At 40.9% G+C, this 18693-nt stretch overlaps 1 protein-coding gene across 8 annotated transcripts in view; it reads right to left on the minus strand.

Annotated features, from left to right (window-relative positions):
- ERG (ETS transcription factor ERG) overlaps nucleotides 1-18693 on the minus strand; it is a 277144-nt gene that overhangs the window by 102315 nt on the left and 156136 nt on the right. The window contains exon 9 of one of the 8 annotated variants that reach the window (XM_057545948.1): nucleotides 7711-8461. The exons of the other annotated variants lie outside the window; for them this stretch is intronic. Coding sequence (XP_057401931.1) covers nucleotides 7711-7728 — 18 coding nt within the window. The 5' untranslated portion in view covers nucleotides 7729-8461. The remainder of the gene's footprint in view (nucleotides 1-7710; nucleotides 8462-18693) is intronic. 8 annotated transcript variants of the gene reach the window in all.

Raw genomic sequence — 18693 nt, forward strand, 5'->3', positions numbered from 1 at the left:
ATCTACCTCAAATTGAGACACAAACTAATCGTGTTGACAAATTCTCAAGTGTTGTTTCAACAGTTTCCTCTTCCTCAAAGGTGAGCATCACATGCCTACGGCTAACTTCAAAAAATAAAAGTCAGCAAGACCCAATGGGATCCAAAGGGAACGAGATGGTAAAGTCCCTATTGGCTGATGATTTGAATTAATGGACTTGGGGGCATGTGGATGGGGGCGATGGGGGGGGGGAGATTTTCTCTTCAGTGGTGACTCTGTTTCAGTACTTGCTAAATTAAAAAACCCCATCAGTTTGCTATACTATACTTTTATAATGGAAAGACAGATGTGAAATCATCAAGGTAGAGTGATTTAAAGGTCACTGGGTTAGATTCAGGAGTGCGAGTTCTTTGCATATGTTAGAAATGTTCTTTATTTTATGCTCCAGAAATTGACGTGCATTGTCTTGAACAAAATCATTTGAAGTAACAGCCCTGATGTTAATGTTATGATTGGATTATGATGTGGCTTTGAAAATAAATAATTTTGCTTGGCCTTGGCATTTCTTTTCTAAAGGTCTCGGCACTTATCTGTGCCTAACAGCAGATTACCGTTCCTCCCAGAGTCTAATTCCATGAACACCCCTGCGGAAAGACTTGGTAAGGCCTGATGGAAAACTCAGAGACGTGGGCAAGGAAGTTGATACTTGGGGTGAGGAAACTGAAATCAGCAGCTGATCTGGGATCTGCAAGCACGGGCCCCTTGGATATTGCCAAATATGGAAAGAATTCTTGGCACCAAGCAAATGGAGAATGGGGTGCTAGAGTTTTAGCTGTTCAGTTTTCTAGCGCTTTATCTTAATTAGCCAGTGAGAGCATAATAATTGTTGGCTGTGGGGTGTTTCACACAAGAGTGGTAACGTAAGTTAGCCAATTATAATAATTTTCATTATTTAATGTATCACTATGTCATTTAATAAACCGTTTTTTCTCCTGCACAGTAATTTATTATTTGGAGCTAAGGCAAATCGCAGGGAAAAAAGATCAGATGATGATAAATTGAGGGGAAACAGATTTGTGTGCCTTGAGCAAGTTTCCTAGCCTCTCTAATCCTCTATCCTTATCTGGACAAAAAAGCACCAGGATGCAGGCTGTGGTGAGCACCTCAGGAGATAACGTGAGCATCCAGCACAGAGTCTGGCCTGGAATAAGCCGTTACAAGGATGATATTAATTTGGATTATGAATTCAAGCTACAGGATCTACCTTTTAAAAACGTTTTTCTCTATGATCTTTTCAACACAGCAATTTAATTCTATGTAGTTAATTTGTATTTAAACTAGGAGAAATATCTCTAAAGGAATACATCTATTTAAAATCTGCAATAATGATGATCTTACTAATATCTTAACTTTCTCTTGATGACCTTAAAGGATTTTAATCCAAATTTATTTTTCAACAACTATTTATTGAACCCCTATGCTTTGCCAGGCTCTGTCAAGGACACAACAGAGATGGACAGACTATCACAAAAAAACAGGTTCTATTGTTTACATAGGTAGACAAAAAGTAGAGTCACACAAACACAAGCAAAGCTGGGAGCATGTGTCGCCAAGAGAGAAAACAAAGCAGGAGAGAGTGGACAGAATGAGGAATGTTCTTAAACTTTATAAAACATGCCTCAGCCAAGTTCAATAGGGGAAATATGTGGGAAATAAGTTTGCTCAAACAGGGAATGAACATGTGAATAAGAAAAAGATCCAGAGGTCACAGTGGTCACTAGTTGAAATAGGTTCACAGCAAAAAAAAAAAAAAGGTAATGAAATACTGTAATTACGGAAATACAAATAAAAATGAGATTCCATTTTTGCCTGTCACAATGGCAAAGATTCAAAGAGTGAAATATTCAGAGTTGCTATGAGTGCAGTGGAACTGGCCTTATCTATGGCTACAAGTGGGAACCGGTACAACCCTTCTAGAGAGTAAAGTGGTCATTTTTTTTTTAACTGGCAAATATTTAAATTTGGCAGAGACTTTAAAAATATGTACACCCATTGGTCCAATGATTCCTCTTCTAAGTACTAACACTAATAAAATAAATTTTTAAAAAATTACATAAAGGGTACATTGCAATGTAATTGGTGAAAAATTGAAAGCAATATTATTTCCTACAATAGGATATTGGGTATATAAATCATAATACTTATTTTAAGTGGAATATAATTAAGCATAAAAATTCTGCTTATTAAAAAATTGTAGTGACATGGGGAAATGTTTGTAAAACAATGTTAACTGAGATAAGCAGGACAGTCAGGGAGACAGAAGGACAGACAGAAACACACAGTAGGAAGACACACACCAAATGCTGGTAATTTTCTCTGACTGGTTGGGACTAGGAACAATTTATATTGACTTTGTAATGATTTCTTTTTTCATTTTCTCTACAGTGAGAATGTTTTATTACTGTAATTTGTACAAAATAACAAGATGCATTTTTCAAAATTAATGAGAATACAGAACAGTGGAGGATTCCAGTAAGCCTGTTCCTGCCCTAATCAGGAGCAAGAGGCATTGCAGGCCCCCGCCCTCCTTCAGCAACAAAGCAAACAGCCTCCATCCTCAGAACAGGACTAAACCAACCCTCTGATCACCCATGCCTTGAGGGACCCCTGGACACTCCGCCTGCCCAGGTGTTTGGTACCTGCCCTGCTAGACCCTTATCCAGGGACCCCTGCGAGCTCCTTGCTCCTCACCTCTCCAGGCTCCCGTGCGCCCTGCCCTGGCTGGGAGGCCGCAGTAGTGACCTGTGGAAGTGACCTGTTATTCTCCCTGTCTCTTCAAAAGCGTTAGCACAGAGTCTGTGTGCCTCTGGGCTTCACGACTGAAGCCGGGTAATGGAACACAGAGAGAGAATTCAGAGCAGGGCCAGAAAGACAGTGCAATTTATTAGCGAAGGTCAGATGGACTTGGATTGTCTGATGGCATCTGCCATTTACTGAGCGCTTACTAAAGGCTCTCCCACCCTGGACTCGCATCAGGACGGTCATTATAATCCCACCTTATAGGTGAGGAAACGGAGCTCAGACAGGTTAGGGCCCTTGCCCAGGGTCACGTGACTAGGAAGGGTTCAAATGCAGGTGTGTCCGTGGCCACATAAGTAAAGAAATCTCAGAGGTGATGGGGGGACAAAGTCCCCCGAGAAGAGAAGAGCCGTCCTCCATCCTGCGGGGACAAAAGGAGGGGATGGGTCCCCTGCTGCCTTTGAGGCGTTCCCTAAGCCCCAGGGAAAAGTCCTGCTGCAGCAGATGTACCATGGCCATTGGAAAGGCCTGGAGACGGTCTCTGTCAAAACCCCTTCTCGGAAGATTTTACACTGCAGAGAAACTCTCTGGTCCTGGCTTTCCAACGGCCTCCTGTACTGTGATTCTCTTCTGTGTCAGCTGTTACATCTGCCAGGGTATTGGGATGCCAAAGCAGAATGCTCTGCTTTGGGTCTCCCCTCCCACAGAGGGAACCTTATTCTGAAATTCTAAACGCAGAAGTCATATTTTCCTGAAAGCATCAGGAATGATTGTTTCATTTATTTATTTTATTTCTACGTATGGTTTTTCAAGAGACATCGACAAGCATATGTATGTGTCAGGGTGGAGGAGAGATTTAAGCAAAGATCTGTTTTGTAAAAAAAAAAACAAATTTAATGAAATAATCACTTTAAAGAAAATATAGATGATTAAAAAACAGTTCAGACTTCCAGAACATTCTCTGAGAGTACTGCAGTCCTCCATAAGTATATTTCATGGGAAGAATGATCCACGAATTCTATCCTTTCCAAGGCCACTGAGGCAGCAGCGTGCCCAGCCTCAGAGAGAGCTGTAGGGGGAAGAGTGCTGTGTCCGTCCAGAGGGGGCAAACTGTGTCCAGAGCCACCCACGGACACAAGCAGCAAGTCATTTTAAGATAATGGCCCATAATTCCACCTTTAGGCCAGTGCTCTAGAAACATGACATTCACATAGTCGTGCAACAGTATTTTCCGTTTTCTACTCCTTCCACTGTCACAGAGCCCTCTAAAGTAACAAGGGATGAAACAACTCAAATTCCACTTGAGCCAATGAGTTGTTGAACATTCATATGCCCTAGAGCTATTAAACTCATTCACCACATCCCTTAAAATCCTATATATGAAGGAGATGAACTTCCTTCATATAACCCTGAGCTTTTAATTTTAAACAAGTTTGCTTCACACATGATAGCAAATATTCAGCAAGAGCCTGCTATGTGCAAGGCATGAAATACGTAAAAGAAGCTTCATGTTTTTAAGTTAACTTTTTTTTTTTTTACTGAAGTATAGTTGATGTACAATATTATATAAGTTACAGGTGTACAGTATAGCGATTCCCAATTTTTAAAGGCTCTACTCCATTTCTAGTTATTATAAAATACTGGCTATAATCCCTGTGTTGCACAATATATCCTTGCAGCTTATTTTATATATAATGGTTTGTCCTCTTCATCCCCCACCCCTACGTTACTCCTCCTCCCTTCCCCCTCCCCACTTGTAACCACAAGTTTGTTCTCCACGTCTGTGAGTCTGCTTCTTTTTTTTATTTGTTGTATTTTTTAGATTCCACCTATAAGTTATATCATGGTGATCATCAAAACCCTCCAACCTCTGTCAAATCAAAGAAAGGCACTTCTTTAAACAGCTCATTGAAACCGTCATCATGTTCTCCCTCAGTAAGCCTTGTTAGTAACTTTCCATCCCCTGTCTGATTCTAAGATGCTCTCCAACTCAAGCTGTTTGCAGCTTGCTCTCTTCTGGTCTTCCAGTGCCAGATCTGTGATAAAGGAAAATGCCCACAATCCCATCTTAAAGACTAAGGACCTTTAAACTCTAGGATCAGGGGCTGTAACCTGGGGTTCACGGACCACCCAAGGAGTCCAAGGACAGAACTGGATTTCAACAGTATTAGCTTCCGTTGTCACTCTATGTATTGCCTTTCCTGCGTTTTAAAAGCATTAATCTGAGGAGGGATTGCAGGCTTCATTAGACTTCCCGAGTGGCCCAAGGCATAACAAAGGATCAGAGAAGTAAGTCTTTGGGAGATTGGATTAAAAATCCTAACCGAAGCAAAATCAAGTTCCAAGGCTAACAACTGGCTCCTTGGAGTCTGTAAGCAAAGGCAGCACTGTTTTGTGGAGAAGGAAGGGAGGGGGTGTAAAGCACCCCCCCAGTATCGTCAGGTGGCCCCAGAAGCAGTGGAAACACCAAAACTGATTCGTGAATTACATATGGGAACATCACTCTTGATGCTTACGTTTTTATTAGAACTCTTAATCTGATCTTAAAATCCACGGCCCTTTAAGGATAAACCAACCGACACACTCACATAAACTCATAAAATTCCTTTACTTCTTCCCATGGAAACACTTTGTTACCATTTCCAAAATACCAAGGGAAAATGATGGTGAGAATCATAAAGACGGGATAAAAACATTGAGCTTTTCATAGTGCCTCATAGGGTCTTATAGATATTCACGCCAAAAAAAAAAAAAAATCCACTGAGATGCGGAGACCAACTTAACAGATTCTGTGCATCTGATGCTTGATGACCTAATTGATTTATTTACTGAAACAACAAAAAACAGAGTGCGTTTGAGACTGGAAATTGCCCGTATGACAGACTGTTTCCTAATTCCAACGGACAGCCGTAATTTTCCCTATGCTAATTTGAGCTTTGCACTAACATAATTAAAACTGCAGTCAACAGACTCAGGCCTCCTTTTTTCCACTCTATAAACAAGTCTGTAAAATCATCTCATTACTTTACCCAGGAAGCCTAGCAGAACATTTCTTAAAGGAAGTTACCTATAAAGAGGGGTTATTTTATTTTAACAGAGGATTAAAAAGAGTCCACTTGAAGTCATTTTGAAAGTTCACTTAAGCTATATATGATATACAGATAATGCAGTGTAATCAAATGTTAAAGTAAGCATAGTATCCTGGGTAAGTGGAAACTGTTTCCCAAAATTCATCCTGAAAAACACAAAACGTTCAAGCTCCAAAAATATCTTCATCTTTTCAGAAACGTATACTTTAAATTAAACAGTATGACACATTTGTATTCTATGCAAAACATACCCCACACCCTAAAGGATTGTCTGTTATTTCAATGTCCTTTAATACACTGATTTTTTTTTTAAACACACACACACACACACACACACACACAAATTGTACCCAAGCTATTCAAAATTTACAAAGAACATTAGATTCAACTGCTATGAAATATGGACACAAATAAGGGTAAAAATAAGAATTAAGAGGGCAGCATTTGGGGTTATAAAATCAAATAATTTCTACTCATATAGCTCAAAGCAGAGTACATCAAACCTTCAATTTTAAAATTCCTTTCTATACAGTTATACCTCAGCAGACTTCAATCCTTGAAGCCAAAGAAAGAAAAATCTCTGTAAGATTAAAATCTTTGATACATGATTTTTTATATGTATTATTGAACATACCTTGAAAAGCAAAACCTATCTTGAGAAATAGAAACTGAAGAGAACTTATGAAACATAGTTTATGCAACGGGTATTAATTAAATCCTCTCACACAAACATTTCAAATTCCAAATCAAAGAGGCTATTAAAAATTGTCCTGGCCCAATTCTGGGCAAACTTCCATATTCATGAGCTTTCAGATCAACTAAAAACCCTTGATGAAAACACAACCAAATGCTTCTCACCTACATGCAGCAAAACTAAAGACATGCAACCAATAAAACTTGCTTTTTCCTCCTTTCAGTATCTGTTTTTGCTCCTGCCTTTTTCTCATTTCTAGAAATGTCACCAAGGCGTGTTGGCCTTGAAAATATTGTAACAGACCACTTCATGGGCTCTATGCCGCCAACTTGCACTAACCATCAAACTGGCTTCAGTTCCAGGAATCAGGCTACATTCACGTATCTACCTCTGTGCGTTCACCTCCACCTTAATCTCTCTCTATTTGCAAGAAAAACAAAACATCAGACCACACACCCCAGAGCACAGAGAACCAACCGGCAATTCCCACAAAGCAACCATCACGGAGAAGAAAGTCTACTCTCAGTGCACCGAGGAGTAGGTACTTTATTAAAGATAAATACATAACCGAACAAACAAATTACCACCATTTGAATTATGAGAACGCTCTGTTCTCAGCCTGAAGTTTCCAAAAATCAAGTCAACATTGGCATGTCCCATGACCGACAGCCACTTGCCAGGCATCTCTTCATTTCCACAGGGACCGGCTGGCATCCCTGATGGTAAGGAGGCCTTCAAGATCATCCAAAAGTTCAACATTCCCAAGCCCATCTCTTTCTCCGACCCTGCCCTCCAAACTCTCCAAGTCCATTGCCTTCCAGCGGATACACATCCAGGCACCGCTAGAGATAGTTAAAGAATATGAAAATTCGGACGCGCTCTGAAAAGCTTTTGCAAAAAGTCATCCACAGCCCTCAACCGTGAATTTAGAAACCCCAATTTTTTTCTGAGTTTGAAGTTTTTAAGCCTTGCGGATGGTTGGAGTAGGAAAAAGGAAATTTACTAGGCAGTGCAAAGGAAATCTTGTTGTCCTCTATTGTGGCAGCGGGGGTGTTGCCCAATGCTAACTTATCTGCGTTGATAAAGGAAACCAAAGAAAAGAGTAACAAGCACAAGATTTGGTCAAATAAAAAGGAACCCTCTCCTTACCTTAATAGTGCTGGCCATAATGCAATCAAGTTTATTGATCGTTAATAAATGTTAATAATAATTATTGCTTCTCTCTGACCAGAAAGTAGTTTTGATCAGGTTGTTTAGAGCGGATGAGATTGTGCTAAGTCTGGGAAATGAAGTCAGTCAATGGCAGGAAGAGGTTTCTATTGGTCCTGGCCGCCCAGCCCGAAGAAACAGGATATTTGGGAGTGGAGAGATAAGAGACCCTGAAAACAATGTTGTTTTTCTTGATGATATGCAGCCAGGAGATTTTTTTTTTTCAATTAAAAAAAAAAGACATCATTGCCTGGGCCTGGGATGACCACAGCAGGTGTGACCCAGTATGCCGCCGTGTGACACGCCGCCCCGGGCAGGATGCAGATGTGGCGGGACTCCGAGTGGCTTCACGTGGGCGGCGAACTCCTCAGGGTCCCTGGGTGTGGATAGGACTTCTGGGCCTCCGTCTCCCCGGATCTGCCGCACGCCTGGGTCACGGGGCCTAAGGCCCCTACCCACTCCCTGCTCCATTCTCTTCAAAGGAAACTTTGCAGGTAGCACTTATTTCATGTTAATAGGCGATGGCGTTTAATAATAGCCATTCACCTGATGATTTTTAACAACCTCCACTGGTTCAGCATCTCAAGTGAATGTTCCAGAACAGTTTCATTTTCTCCTTCCAAACATAAGTAATTGCCATCGGCTCCACGATAAAGTAGTTGAAAATGCAAAGACTCTAGAATGAAAGTAGCTAAGAGAAATAAAGAGGAAAATAAACCTGTCAAATCCTCGTTTTCAAATATTTATTTAAAATCCAAAGCACTTAAATGACTACGAATGCTTTATAATGGCAGCAAGCTGGCCCCCTCTGACAAACGTCCAGGTTGCAGACAACAGACCCCAATAGAACTCTTGGCTACACAGAGATGCCACGTCCTCATTAAGTGTTTTAAAATCTGAGCTGTAAGTTCAGGGCCACACGTCTGTTTTCCACTCAGAGGAAATACAGCTAATGTAGGCCTGAACATTCCTTAGAGGATTTCAGGCCTTTTAATTACTCATTTTCAGGAAATTACTTGTTCTCTGGAAGAAACAACATTTTGCTTTGTATCTAGCTACACGAAAGTTGGGCCAGTAAAGAGGTGTGGTCTCCAGAGCGGACCCGCAGAACACAATAGACCAAACCCTGAGTCATCCAGCAGCTCTTGGTTTCAGAGGCAGACAGTCAGTGAATTGATTTCACTCAGACTTAGGCCTGTCTACATCAGAGCTCTAGAAATGAGCCCAAGTTTCTATATCTTTCACTGATCCCAAGATTTCCCCTTGTGATGAGGAGAAGGAAGGGGAGGAAGGAGAGGAGGAGAAAAGAAAGAGAGAGAGAGGTGGGGGGAGAGAGGAAAGAAAGAGAGAAAGAAAGAAAGAAAAGAGGAAAGGAAATGAAGGAAGAGAAAGAAACAGAGGGGGAAAAAGGAAAACGAAAGAAAGAGAAACTATAAGAAATCTCATGTAAAAATCAGAACCTGACAAATTCTCAGCATCTACATTTTGAGGGGATGTTGATTTCCGCTCTTTTCATCTCCAAACAATAAATGAGATGGCAGGCTGATTCAAATTGTGTTTCCCCTAAAATTTCAAAGTACTGAGTTGTTTTATCTGGGCAGCTTCCACTAGGATTCAGGAGTGCTGGGAAAAATGCTCTTTCAGCTCCACTGAGATTCCTTGTTTTTACTCTCCTAAGAAGCATCAATTTCAAATGTGAACTGTAGTACCCTAATAAGCAGTGTTCTATTATGAATTTCCCAAAGAGCAGCCTTAAGTAGGGTGACCCCTTGCTAAAAAAAATAGCCATGGAAGAAAGTTCTGTGCGGTCCCATCTCACCACTGCCGCCTGGTTTCTGACACAGCCCTTGTCCTCTACAGCAGCAAAGCATCAACAATTTTATGGAGATCTAATTCTTCGTTGAGGGTCTGCCCTGAACTCCTTGGTTCTTGTTTAATTCAAATCAGTGAACAGTAACATTTTTTTAACTCTTTATTTAGAAATAACATCAAACTTCAAATACCATATGATATCACTTATATGTGGAATATAAAATGACACACCAATAAAATTTTTTTTAAAAGCTCATTTTAATTAAAAAAAAAAGAAAGCAATAAAACAAAATAAAATACGATACAAATGAACATATCTACGAAACAGAAACAGACTCACAGACATAGAGAACAGACTTGTGGTTGCCAAGGGGGAGGGGTGTGGGAGAGGGAAGGATTGGGAGTTTGGGATTAGCAGATGCAAACTATTATATATAGGACTGATAAACAACAAAGTCCTACTGTATAGCACAGGGAACTATATTCAATATCCTGTGATAAACCATAATGGAAAAAAATATGAAAAATAATATATATATATGTATAACTGAGTCACTTTGCTATACAGCAGAAATTAACACAACATTGTAAATCAACTATACTTCAATAAAATAAAAAAGAAAACAGAAAGAATGAAACTTATAGAGAAAAGTTACAAGATAATACAAAGAACTCCTAATATCCTTCACCAGTTCCTCCAACTTTGGTAATTTACATAATTTGTTTTGCTATCTCTCTCTCTCTCTCTCTCCCTCTCTCTCTGTCTCTCTCTCTCTGTCTCTCTTACTTATGTCTAACGCATATATATGTATATACACACATATTTTATTCTTTAATAAAATTTTGTTAGACTAATGTACCTGCTTGGAACTTACAAACAGAAAACTCTATGCTACTCTTTGATTTATTCCCTGAAGAGTCTATCCATAAGTTTCATCGTGTCTAATTCTGAAAATGCATATAACACAAAGTGATATAATAAAAATCCAGTTTTGAGATAATGAGTTGTAAACCCAGTTACAAAATTAAAAAGGCCAACCGTCCTCATTTCTAATGACAAATGCTGACTGATGTCTATCATCTTCCAAGAGAGTTATTCCTGATGTCTAGAATGGCATAATAGCATCCCACTTCAGCATTCTCTGACTATTTAATGCAAAGTTCTAAAAAAAAAACAAACAAAGTTCAATTGGCTATCGACAGCATAAGGCATATCTATTAATTAGAATATATTTAGTAATGCAGAAATCATTTCCCAAACCTCATTCTGGGGGAAATCATCTGAAGATATAGGTATCACTCTATGCTCCCGTCACCCACAACCAAGCCTCTGCCATTAAACGGCCTCAGCACCAGATCACTCAGCAGCCTAAGGACCGGGCTGCCCTTCCAACGAGACACCACCGCTCCTTGGGGGAAACCACCCTCAGGTCACTATACAGACCCATTTCGGGGCAACTGCAGGTGACCTCCACCTGGGTCACCCTGCCATGAATCTGTCAAGACAGGGTCCTTTTCCACCCTCCCTGGGACTCAGTAAACACCATGCTGGAACAGTGCAGCACCTCCAGCATATGTGTGAATGAACTGCACATTTCCATTCTGTACTTATCCATCATGGACCCATTACCCATGAATTTACCATAGCCCTTCAAAAGCCTGTTCATATCTTACCCCAAATGACAAAGGAAAGAGTGTAACATAGACTCTACCATTACGGTAACCATAAAAGGAGCACTGCCATTTATTTATCCTAAAACCACAACTTCCCATTTTCTGAAGTCAACAAATTCTCATCCTTCTTCTCCTACTAACTTCTCTGCGTGGGATCTACAGAGGAAGGTCAAGGGCTGAGAACACTTTTGGGTGAAGGCAACATAGTTCTAAAAATCATGTATGAGCGTAGCAAAGAGATAATGAGCCAGAATCTTAATTGGAGACACAACAGAAGATTCACTCATGATTGACTGATTGATCCCTGTATTCAACATCCATACAACGACATACTTATCATCATTGAAAATACTGCAGGAAAATGATGTAGTAGATGAATACTTAGTGATATGGAAAATTATGGTACGATGTCTGGTAAGTTAAAAATGAGGTTATAAAGGAGAATTATATCACAGACTCATTTTGTTAAAAATAAAAAGGCAAAATAGAAATATTAGTCAGCTACATACTACAATACTAATAGTAGAGAATCTTTTCTTTTTTGTTTTTCCCCCTTTCCCCCTTGGTTCATCTATATTTTCAAAACAGTTATAATAACTTCAATAAAAATAAAGAAATAGTAAAACAGAATAAAATTTACTCACCTATTCTACAAAATATGTAGAACATATTGCTTCATATGTTCAGCAAGCCAATATTATGAAAAAAAAGTGGGGAAGAGGGGAGGAGAGTTCTAGATTCAATGGAACTTAAGAAACCCAAAGCCCAAATGCAAATGATGGTCTACAATTAGATACTGATATGAACAAATTAGAAGTCAAAGGCTTTTCCAGGGGTGCTAGAGAAATCTGAATATATAATGATTGTTACATCATATTATAGATTTATTGTTAACTATTTATAGCTTTAAGAATACTTTGCAGGAAAACGTCCTTACTACTTAGAGCTGTGTTCCAAAGTATTGAAGATGAAAAGGTAATAATTTCTGTAATTTATTTGAAAGAATTCATGAAAAATGGCATAATGCAAATATGACAAAATTGTACAATTGTCAAATCTCAATCATAACTTACATGAGTGTTCATTGTATTATTTGTACTCCTTTGAGTTCTAAATTTTTTATAATATAGTGTTGAATAAAAGTTTCTCATAGATGTCTTTCTTTAAAAAAGTTACAATAAACATGTTACATTGTAATGAAAAAGTTATATAAGCAACATGCAATGTTCTATTTTTTTTCTAAATATCTGTATAACATGCAGCACACGATACCTATTTGTCAAACTCTATGTGTGTGTACCAAAATGCACATTCTTTTATAAACATCTACAAGAATAGAGTAGCTCTTTTTTTTTTTTTTTTTAATTTCTCTTTGCTATTTATTTATTTTTTTATTTTTTTGGCTGTGTTGGGTCTTCGTTTCTGTGCGTGGGCTTTCTCTAGTTGTGGCAAGTGGGGGCCACTCTTCATCACGGTGCGCGGGCCTCTCACTGTCGCGGCCTCTCTTGTTGCGGAGCACAGGCTCCAGACGCGCAGGCTCAGTAATTGTGGCTCACGGGCCTAGTCGCTCTGCGGCATGTGGGATCTTCCCAGACCAGGGCTCGAACCCGTGTCCCCTGCATTGGCAGGCAGATTCTCAACCACTGCGCCACCAGGGAAGCCCTAGAGTAGCTCTTTTTGATTAATTTCATTAAGGAAACCCTGCAGACACTCATGTGCTTTGTAATGGTTATCTCCCCAGCATTATTCCCTCCAGTCAATGAGTGCCTTTTCCATGCCCACTCAGCGCTCTGGTGGGCACTAGGAAACAAGGATGACAGGACTCTGGGTGTCCCAGACACCCAGCCCCTGGGTGTCTCAGCATTCAGGAAGTCTCTGTTCGGCAACTCAAATTCCGCACACATAAAACTGCAGAGCGTGGGACCAATCCATGAACCGCAGATTCTTTATGGGCAAAACAATAGGATAAAAGTGCTGTATATTTATTGTCCCTAGGATGATACATGAATCTTAAAATGTGTAATGTTTGGATTATTCAAGAGAGCCCGGCAAGAAGGATGTCCCAAGGATTTTTGGCAGGGACATGCCTGAGATTGTAGATAAGGATCAAGCATCTGGAGCTGTCCCCACAATGGAAAACTACATCACTCAGTGGAACTTTTCCGTCTCTATCAATTGGAGGATTTGCCTGAGAACACAGGGAGCATAAGGCACTCTTAGCCCCCAAGGTCACCCATCTTACACTGGTTAAGGACCATTTTTCTATTCAAAGCAGACTTCGTGAGGACAGTTTCACTCCATTGGGTAAGACTCTGTGTGTGTGTGTGGCGTACCCTCCAGCCGCTCATGAAGAAATAATCCAATTACAATTTAAATAACTATTGTTTCAACACTTTCTCTAAGTGGTTAATATATTCTTCAGCGTCTCGGTGGATTTGAACTAATCTAAACCAAGGAAATTGTTATCACACACTAAATCCTCAACTTCTCAACACCAAGTTGCTTAATTTGGAAGCATGTGTCAAGTTCAGTTCTATAGGCTCAGATGGAGCAATGATTTCAGTGCACAGGATTTCATAAGCATCACCTATATCCTCACATTTTGCCAACTTTGTCTCTTACCCAATGGTTCTAAAAATGCAGGAGTATTAAAACCCATAACAGGAACCCTAAGTATGTCAACTTAATACTCGTGGCTTAAAAAAAATTTTTTTTTTAATTAAAAAGCAGAAACAAAAGAAACAAGAGTACTTATTTTGACACACTAATTTAGTATAAAGGAACATTTAAATTTCCTTTTTCAAAGATCATGTTTCTATATATAATTTGTGAACCATAAAATGCATTTCAAGGTCTTCATCCATCTAACTGGGGCATAAATTAATATAAATGTTATAGTCATCAGATTGCCACTGGTTCACCACAGGACAGTCTAGCATCTATGTCACGTAACTGGAAGGCACACAAAGGCACATGGCCCTCTGCCTAAAGGCTGTCCTGCTCCTCTGCCCGCTACTCAGATCTAGGGTTCTGTGTCCCAATGACTATCCTCAGCCATCACCCCTGGCCACCCCGAGAAGTTATCTGGAGCTGCTGAAATTAAGTTAGATTTTGATCACTAGTTAGATTTTTAAATGTTTTTTTTTAAAGTGTGTCAGTCTCATAAGATACTGGACATCAGCATTTATTTTTGTCTTGATCTGTAATGATTTTGTAAATTATTTCTTAAAGAAATTATATACTATTTCTCAAAGAAACAGCATTCAAATCGCACCATCATGTCACGCAATTAATGGAAATTTACAGAGAAGCCTGCATTCCACAATTGCTCCGCCTGTTTATAAAGGCGTTTTAGTTTCAGATTGAGATGGCCTTTCTTTCCACATCACTTAATTTGTTTATGTTTTTGCTGATATATTCCTATCGCAATTGGAATCAGAAAGGAAGCCAAGGAACAAAGTGCTGTACCATAAACAATGCATTTAGATTTGCATGAGCGTAATCAGGCAACCTGCAGACTTAACTTAGTCCTAGGCCTACACCTTGAAGGCAGGTATGTGAAACAGGGTCTCACTATGGCAGCCCCGCTAGGCTGTATTCTCCCTGCATTGTACCCTCTCTGCACTGTGCTCTTTTCTCTGCATCGCATCCCCTCTACATGCCCCCTCTCTATATTGTATCCTCTCCCTCTGCAAAGTGAGGTACAGAACTGTTCCCTCTTGGAGGTACAGGGTACAGGCCAGTTTTTTTCCAGTTCACCTTCGCGGAAAGAAAATTTGTTTACTTCTATTTAAATACACTGAATTGGGCTTCCCTGATGGCGCAGTGGTTGAGAATCTGCCTGTTAATGCAGGGGACACGGGTTCGAGCCCTGGTCTGGGAAGATCCCACATGCCACGGAGCAGCTGGGCCCGTGAGCCACAACTACTGAGCCTGCGCGTCTGGAGCCTGTGCCCCGCAAGGGGAGGGGCCGCGATAGTGAAAGGCCCGCGCACCGCGATGAAGAGCGGTCCCCGCACCGCGATGAAGAGTGGCCCCCGCTTGCCGCAACTAGAGAAAGCCCTCGCACGAACCGAAGACCCAACACAGCCAAAAAATAAATAATTAATAAATAAATAAAGTAGCTATAAAAAATAAATAAATAAATAAATAAATAAATACACTGAATTGACTTGAAACTATGATGTAGGTTAATTCATAGGTTGCATCTGATCCCAATACAAATCTCAGCACATAATTTGGGAAAAGTTGCAGTCTCCGGGGACAAATGGAAGTGTTCTTTCTGAATGTATTGTCAATGAAGGGCCAGAAGAGAAGCGGCAGTTTGCCTAGAGGATACTATTTTATCCTTTATTACAGCTACAAAAATAATCCTGCCTCAAGAATTTCAGGAAGCAACCACCTATTGACCAAAAAACTAAAGTACTTTGTTTATTTGCTAGCTGGAAACCAGAAGTAAGCTTTGCAGGGAATTTCTTTTTGAACTGCTTGATTGTTGTCACTAGAGGGCGCTAAATGTCCCTCTAAAAGGTCCTTAGAGGGGAGATGAGTATGCATAATTCTTGCCTCTACGTTTCTTGAATTGATATTATCCTCCTACAAAGTTGTCTCATTTATCCACTAAAATCAAAGTCCAACATTCAAAATGTAGAACATTTTTGAAAATTTAAAATGTTTCATTATTTTGGAGCATAAGGAAATATAAATTATATGCATCTGCACACAAGACGGAATTCCCCATAGGTCCAGTGGTTAGGACTCCGCGCTTTCACTCCGAGGGCACAGGTTCAACTCCCCGTCGGGGAGCTAAGATCCCACAAGTCCCACCGACGCGGCCAAAAAAAAAAAAAAAAAAGATCTGCACATAGGACTAACGGCATCATTCTGGGTGAGATTTGACTATGGAAATTGTATAATTGTTCTACATCACTATTAATAATTTCAAACCCTGAAAAATATTCTATTTCACAATAATTCTAAAGGGCTCAATATGTTCCCAGTGGAAGTTTCATCAAGTAAATGATAAGTTTTGAGGGCATTTATTTTCCGGTTTCAGGGTTAAGCACTTTGCCTGAACTCAGATATGAGTATACCCTTTCCAGACATGAGACCTGTAGGAGGGATATGGATTATACTGTAACATGTGAGAGACACTTTGTGGTCCCTTCATTTAAAAAAAGAAACTGTAGTCTCTTGGGATATGCTTATAATACAACACTTACCAAAATGATATACAATATGAAGGTATATATAAATATAGTTGAAATAAAATAAGCTTTAAAACTAAATACGAGCGTTTTCTTGAAAATAACCCTATTATGCAATTACACTGACTTTCAGGTCATCAAAAACACACTTAAAGCAAAATGCAGTGTCTTGGAAATATTTGCAAAACCAAAAAAGTTAACTGATTTTGCAACTTTCCTCTTTTTGTCTTCACTTGTACTTAAAACATATCTGTAGAATTTCCTTGTTTTTCTTCCACTCTGGTTCCTATACCAAGGAAGAGTGAGGGCAGTAGATGAGGGTTGTTTGGGCTCCGGGCTGCCCAGAGGGGGGGCTGCGTGGGGATGGCTCCCACAGACATCTGAAGAGGCCCCAGTAACTGCAGTTGACGATGGATTTTCCTCTCGGTCCGCCAGTGGAGCAGAGGTTCACGCGCGGTGTGTTCTACAGAAGGATAGTTAAGGCAGTATTTCATCTGTCCGTCTGTGATTTTTAAAGGGAACGACAACTGTGACTTGGGCGTGTAAATGGCGCAGAGTAGTGGGGTGACGCGTTGAAAACTGTAAGAGCAGGGAACCCCTCATCCAGCTTCACACTGACCCAGCTCCAGATACAGGACGTCAGCAGCTGAGGAGAGCTCAGCCAGCACCCACAATCCTAACTGCCAACGATAAGCTGGCTCAGGTGGGAACTGCGGATGTGAGCGCAGGGCTACCGCCTACATCCGCAGGTGAAACAGACCTGCACACGCTGGCGGGGGAGCCTGGAGACATCCCTCAGGGAGCACGAGCCCAGGGAGGCACCCTGATCCCAAGGGCCTAGGCTTAGGGCGGAGGGGCCTCAGCCTGGCCTCATCCTCAGCCTCCTTAGTGACTTAAGGAGGCATCTAATGCACCTGTCCCAATTTTCCACGTGCACATCAATGAGTAACTCTGCAGGCTTGTTCAAAGGAGGAACTAGCACACATTGAGCATGCTGCTCTGTGCCACCCTCCGGCACCCCACAGACTGAGAGCAGCAGCCCCCAGGGGGCCCCAGGGCTCTGTCACAGCGCTGGGGCTCAGCAAGCCTTTGCTGAATGAATGAATGAATGAATGAAGATGTCTACAGAGCCAGGAGCCCTGGGAGGGCAGCATGGGCTGTGCCAATGGACAGCCCAGGAGGGACCAAAAGTCAAACTTTGGTCAAGGGACCCTGGGTAACAACTTTGGAGGTGCCTTTCCTGAGCCATTGCCCCAGATCAAGGTGCTGGGAAGTGAAGAAGGCAAAGGGTCTCTAAGAGATCTTCCAACTCTATAAATTATGGGATTTCCATCTCAGTAACTGACCTAAATACCTGGCAGTGAGTAGATATTCAATCATAAATAAATAAATACTGAATGAACGAGCAGGCAAAAAAAGACTGAACGAGTGAGTGAGTACATGCCCTCTATTTTGCCTGCACCACATTGTATTTACAGCAGATTTACCCGACCTGCAAAATGAAATAATGGCTCCCATTTGTACGCTCCATAGCCCTTGCCATTTTTCAAAGTAACTCTGACGAAAATTATTTCCAGCTAAACTATTTCAGCAACCAGGTTGGCTTCACATGCACTGAATGACAGATTCATTGCATTTCTAGGCACTTGTTGTATCACCCATGACAACTATGTTTCCCAAGACAGTTCAGTAAGATGTCCTGTCACACAATCCCATCTTACAAGGTGACATTGACATTGCTCCCATCCAAGCCGGTGGGCTTGTGACTATAGCATAAGTTCAGCTACGTGACTTCCAAGGTTACCTGTAAAGATGATACAGCTTCCACCTGGTTTTCTGGGGAACAGCAACTCCTACACCTCAACCGCCATACTGAGAGGAAGTCCAAGGCACACAGAGAGGCCATTTATAGGTCATCAGTCAGGCCAGCAGCCCGCACCAACCTCCAGCAGTGTGAGGCAACCTTCAAGGTGACTCCAGCTCCAACTGCCACTTGACTGCAACCACCCGAGAGACCCTGAGCGAAAACTGCCTCTCTCAGCCCTGTCAACCCCTGGAACCACGAGGAGTAATCAAACGATCATTGTGATTTGAAGCCACTAAGTTTTGGAGTGATGTGTTAGCAGCCATAAGGAATGAGGATGCCATCAGAAGATCCTTTATCTTCTGCAGCATTGTTACAGCAGAAAATATTTTTGCTATGTGCTTATTCATCCATTCATCAAACCTT

Source organism: Balaenoptera acutorostrata, chromosome 4, assembly GCF_949987535.1.
Source record: "Balaenoptera acutorostrata chromosome 4, mBalAcu1.1, whole genome shotgun sequence".
Taxonomy (NCBI): Eukaryota; Metazoa; Chordata; class Mammalia; order Artiodactyla; family Balaenopteridae; genus Balaenoptera; species Balaenoptera acutorostrata.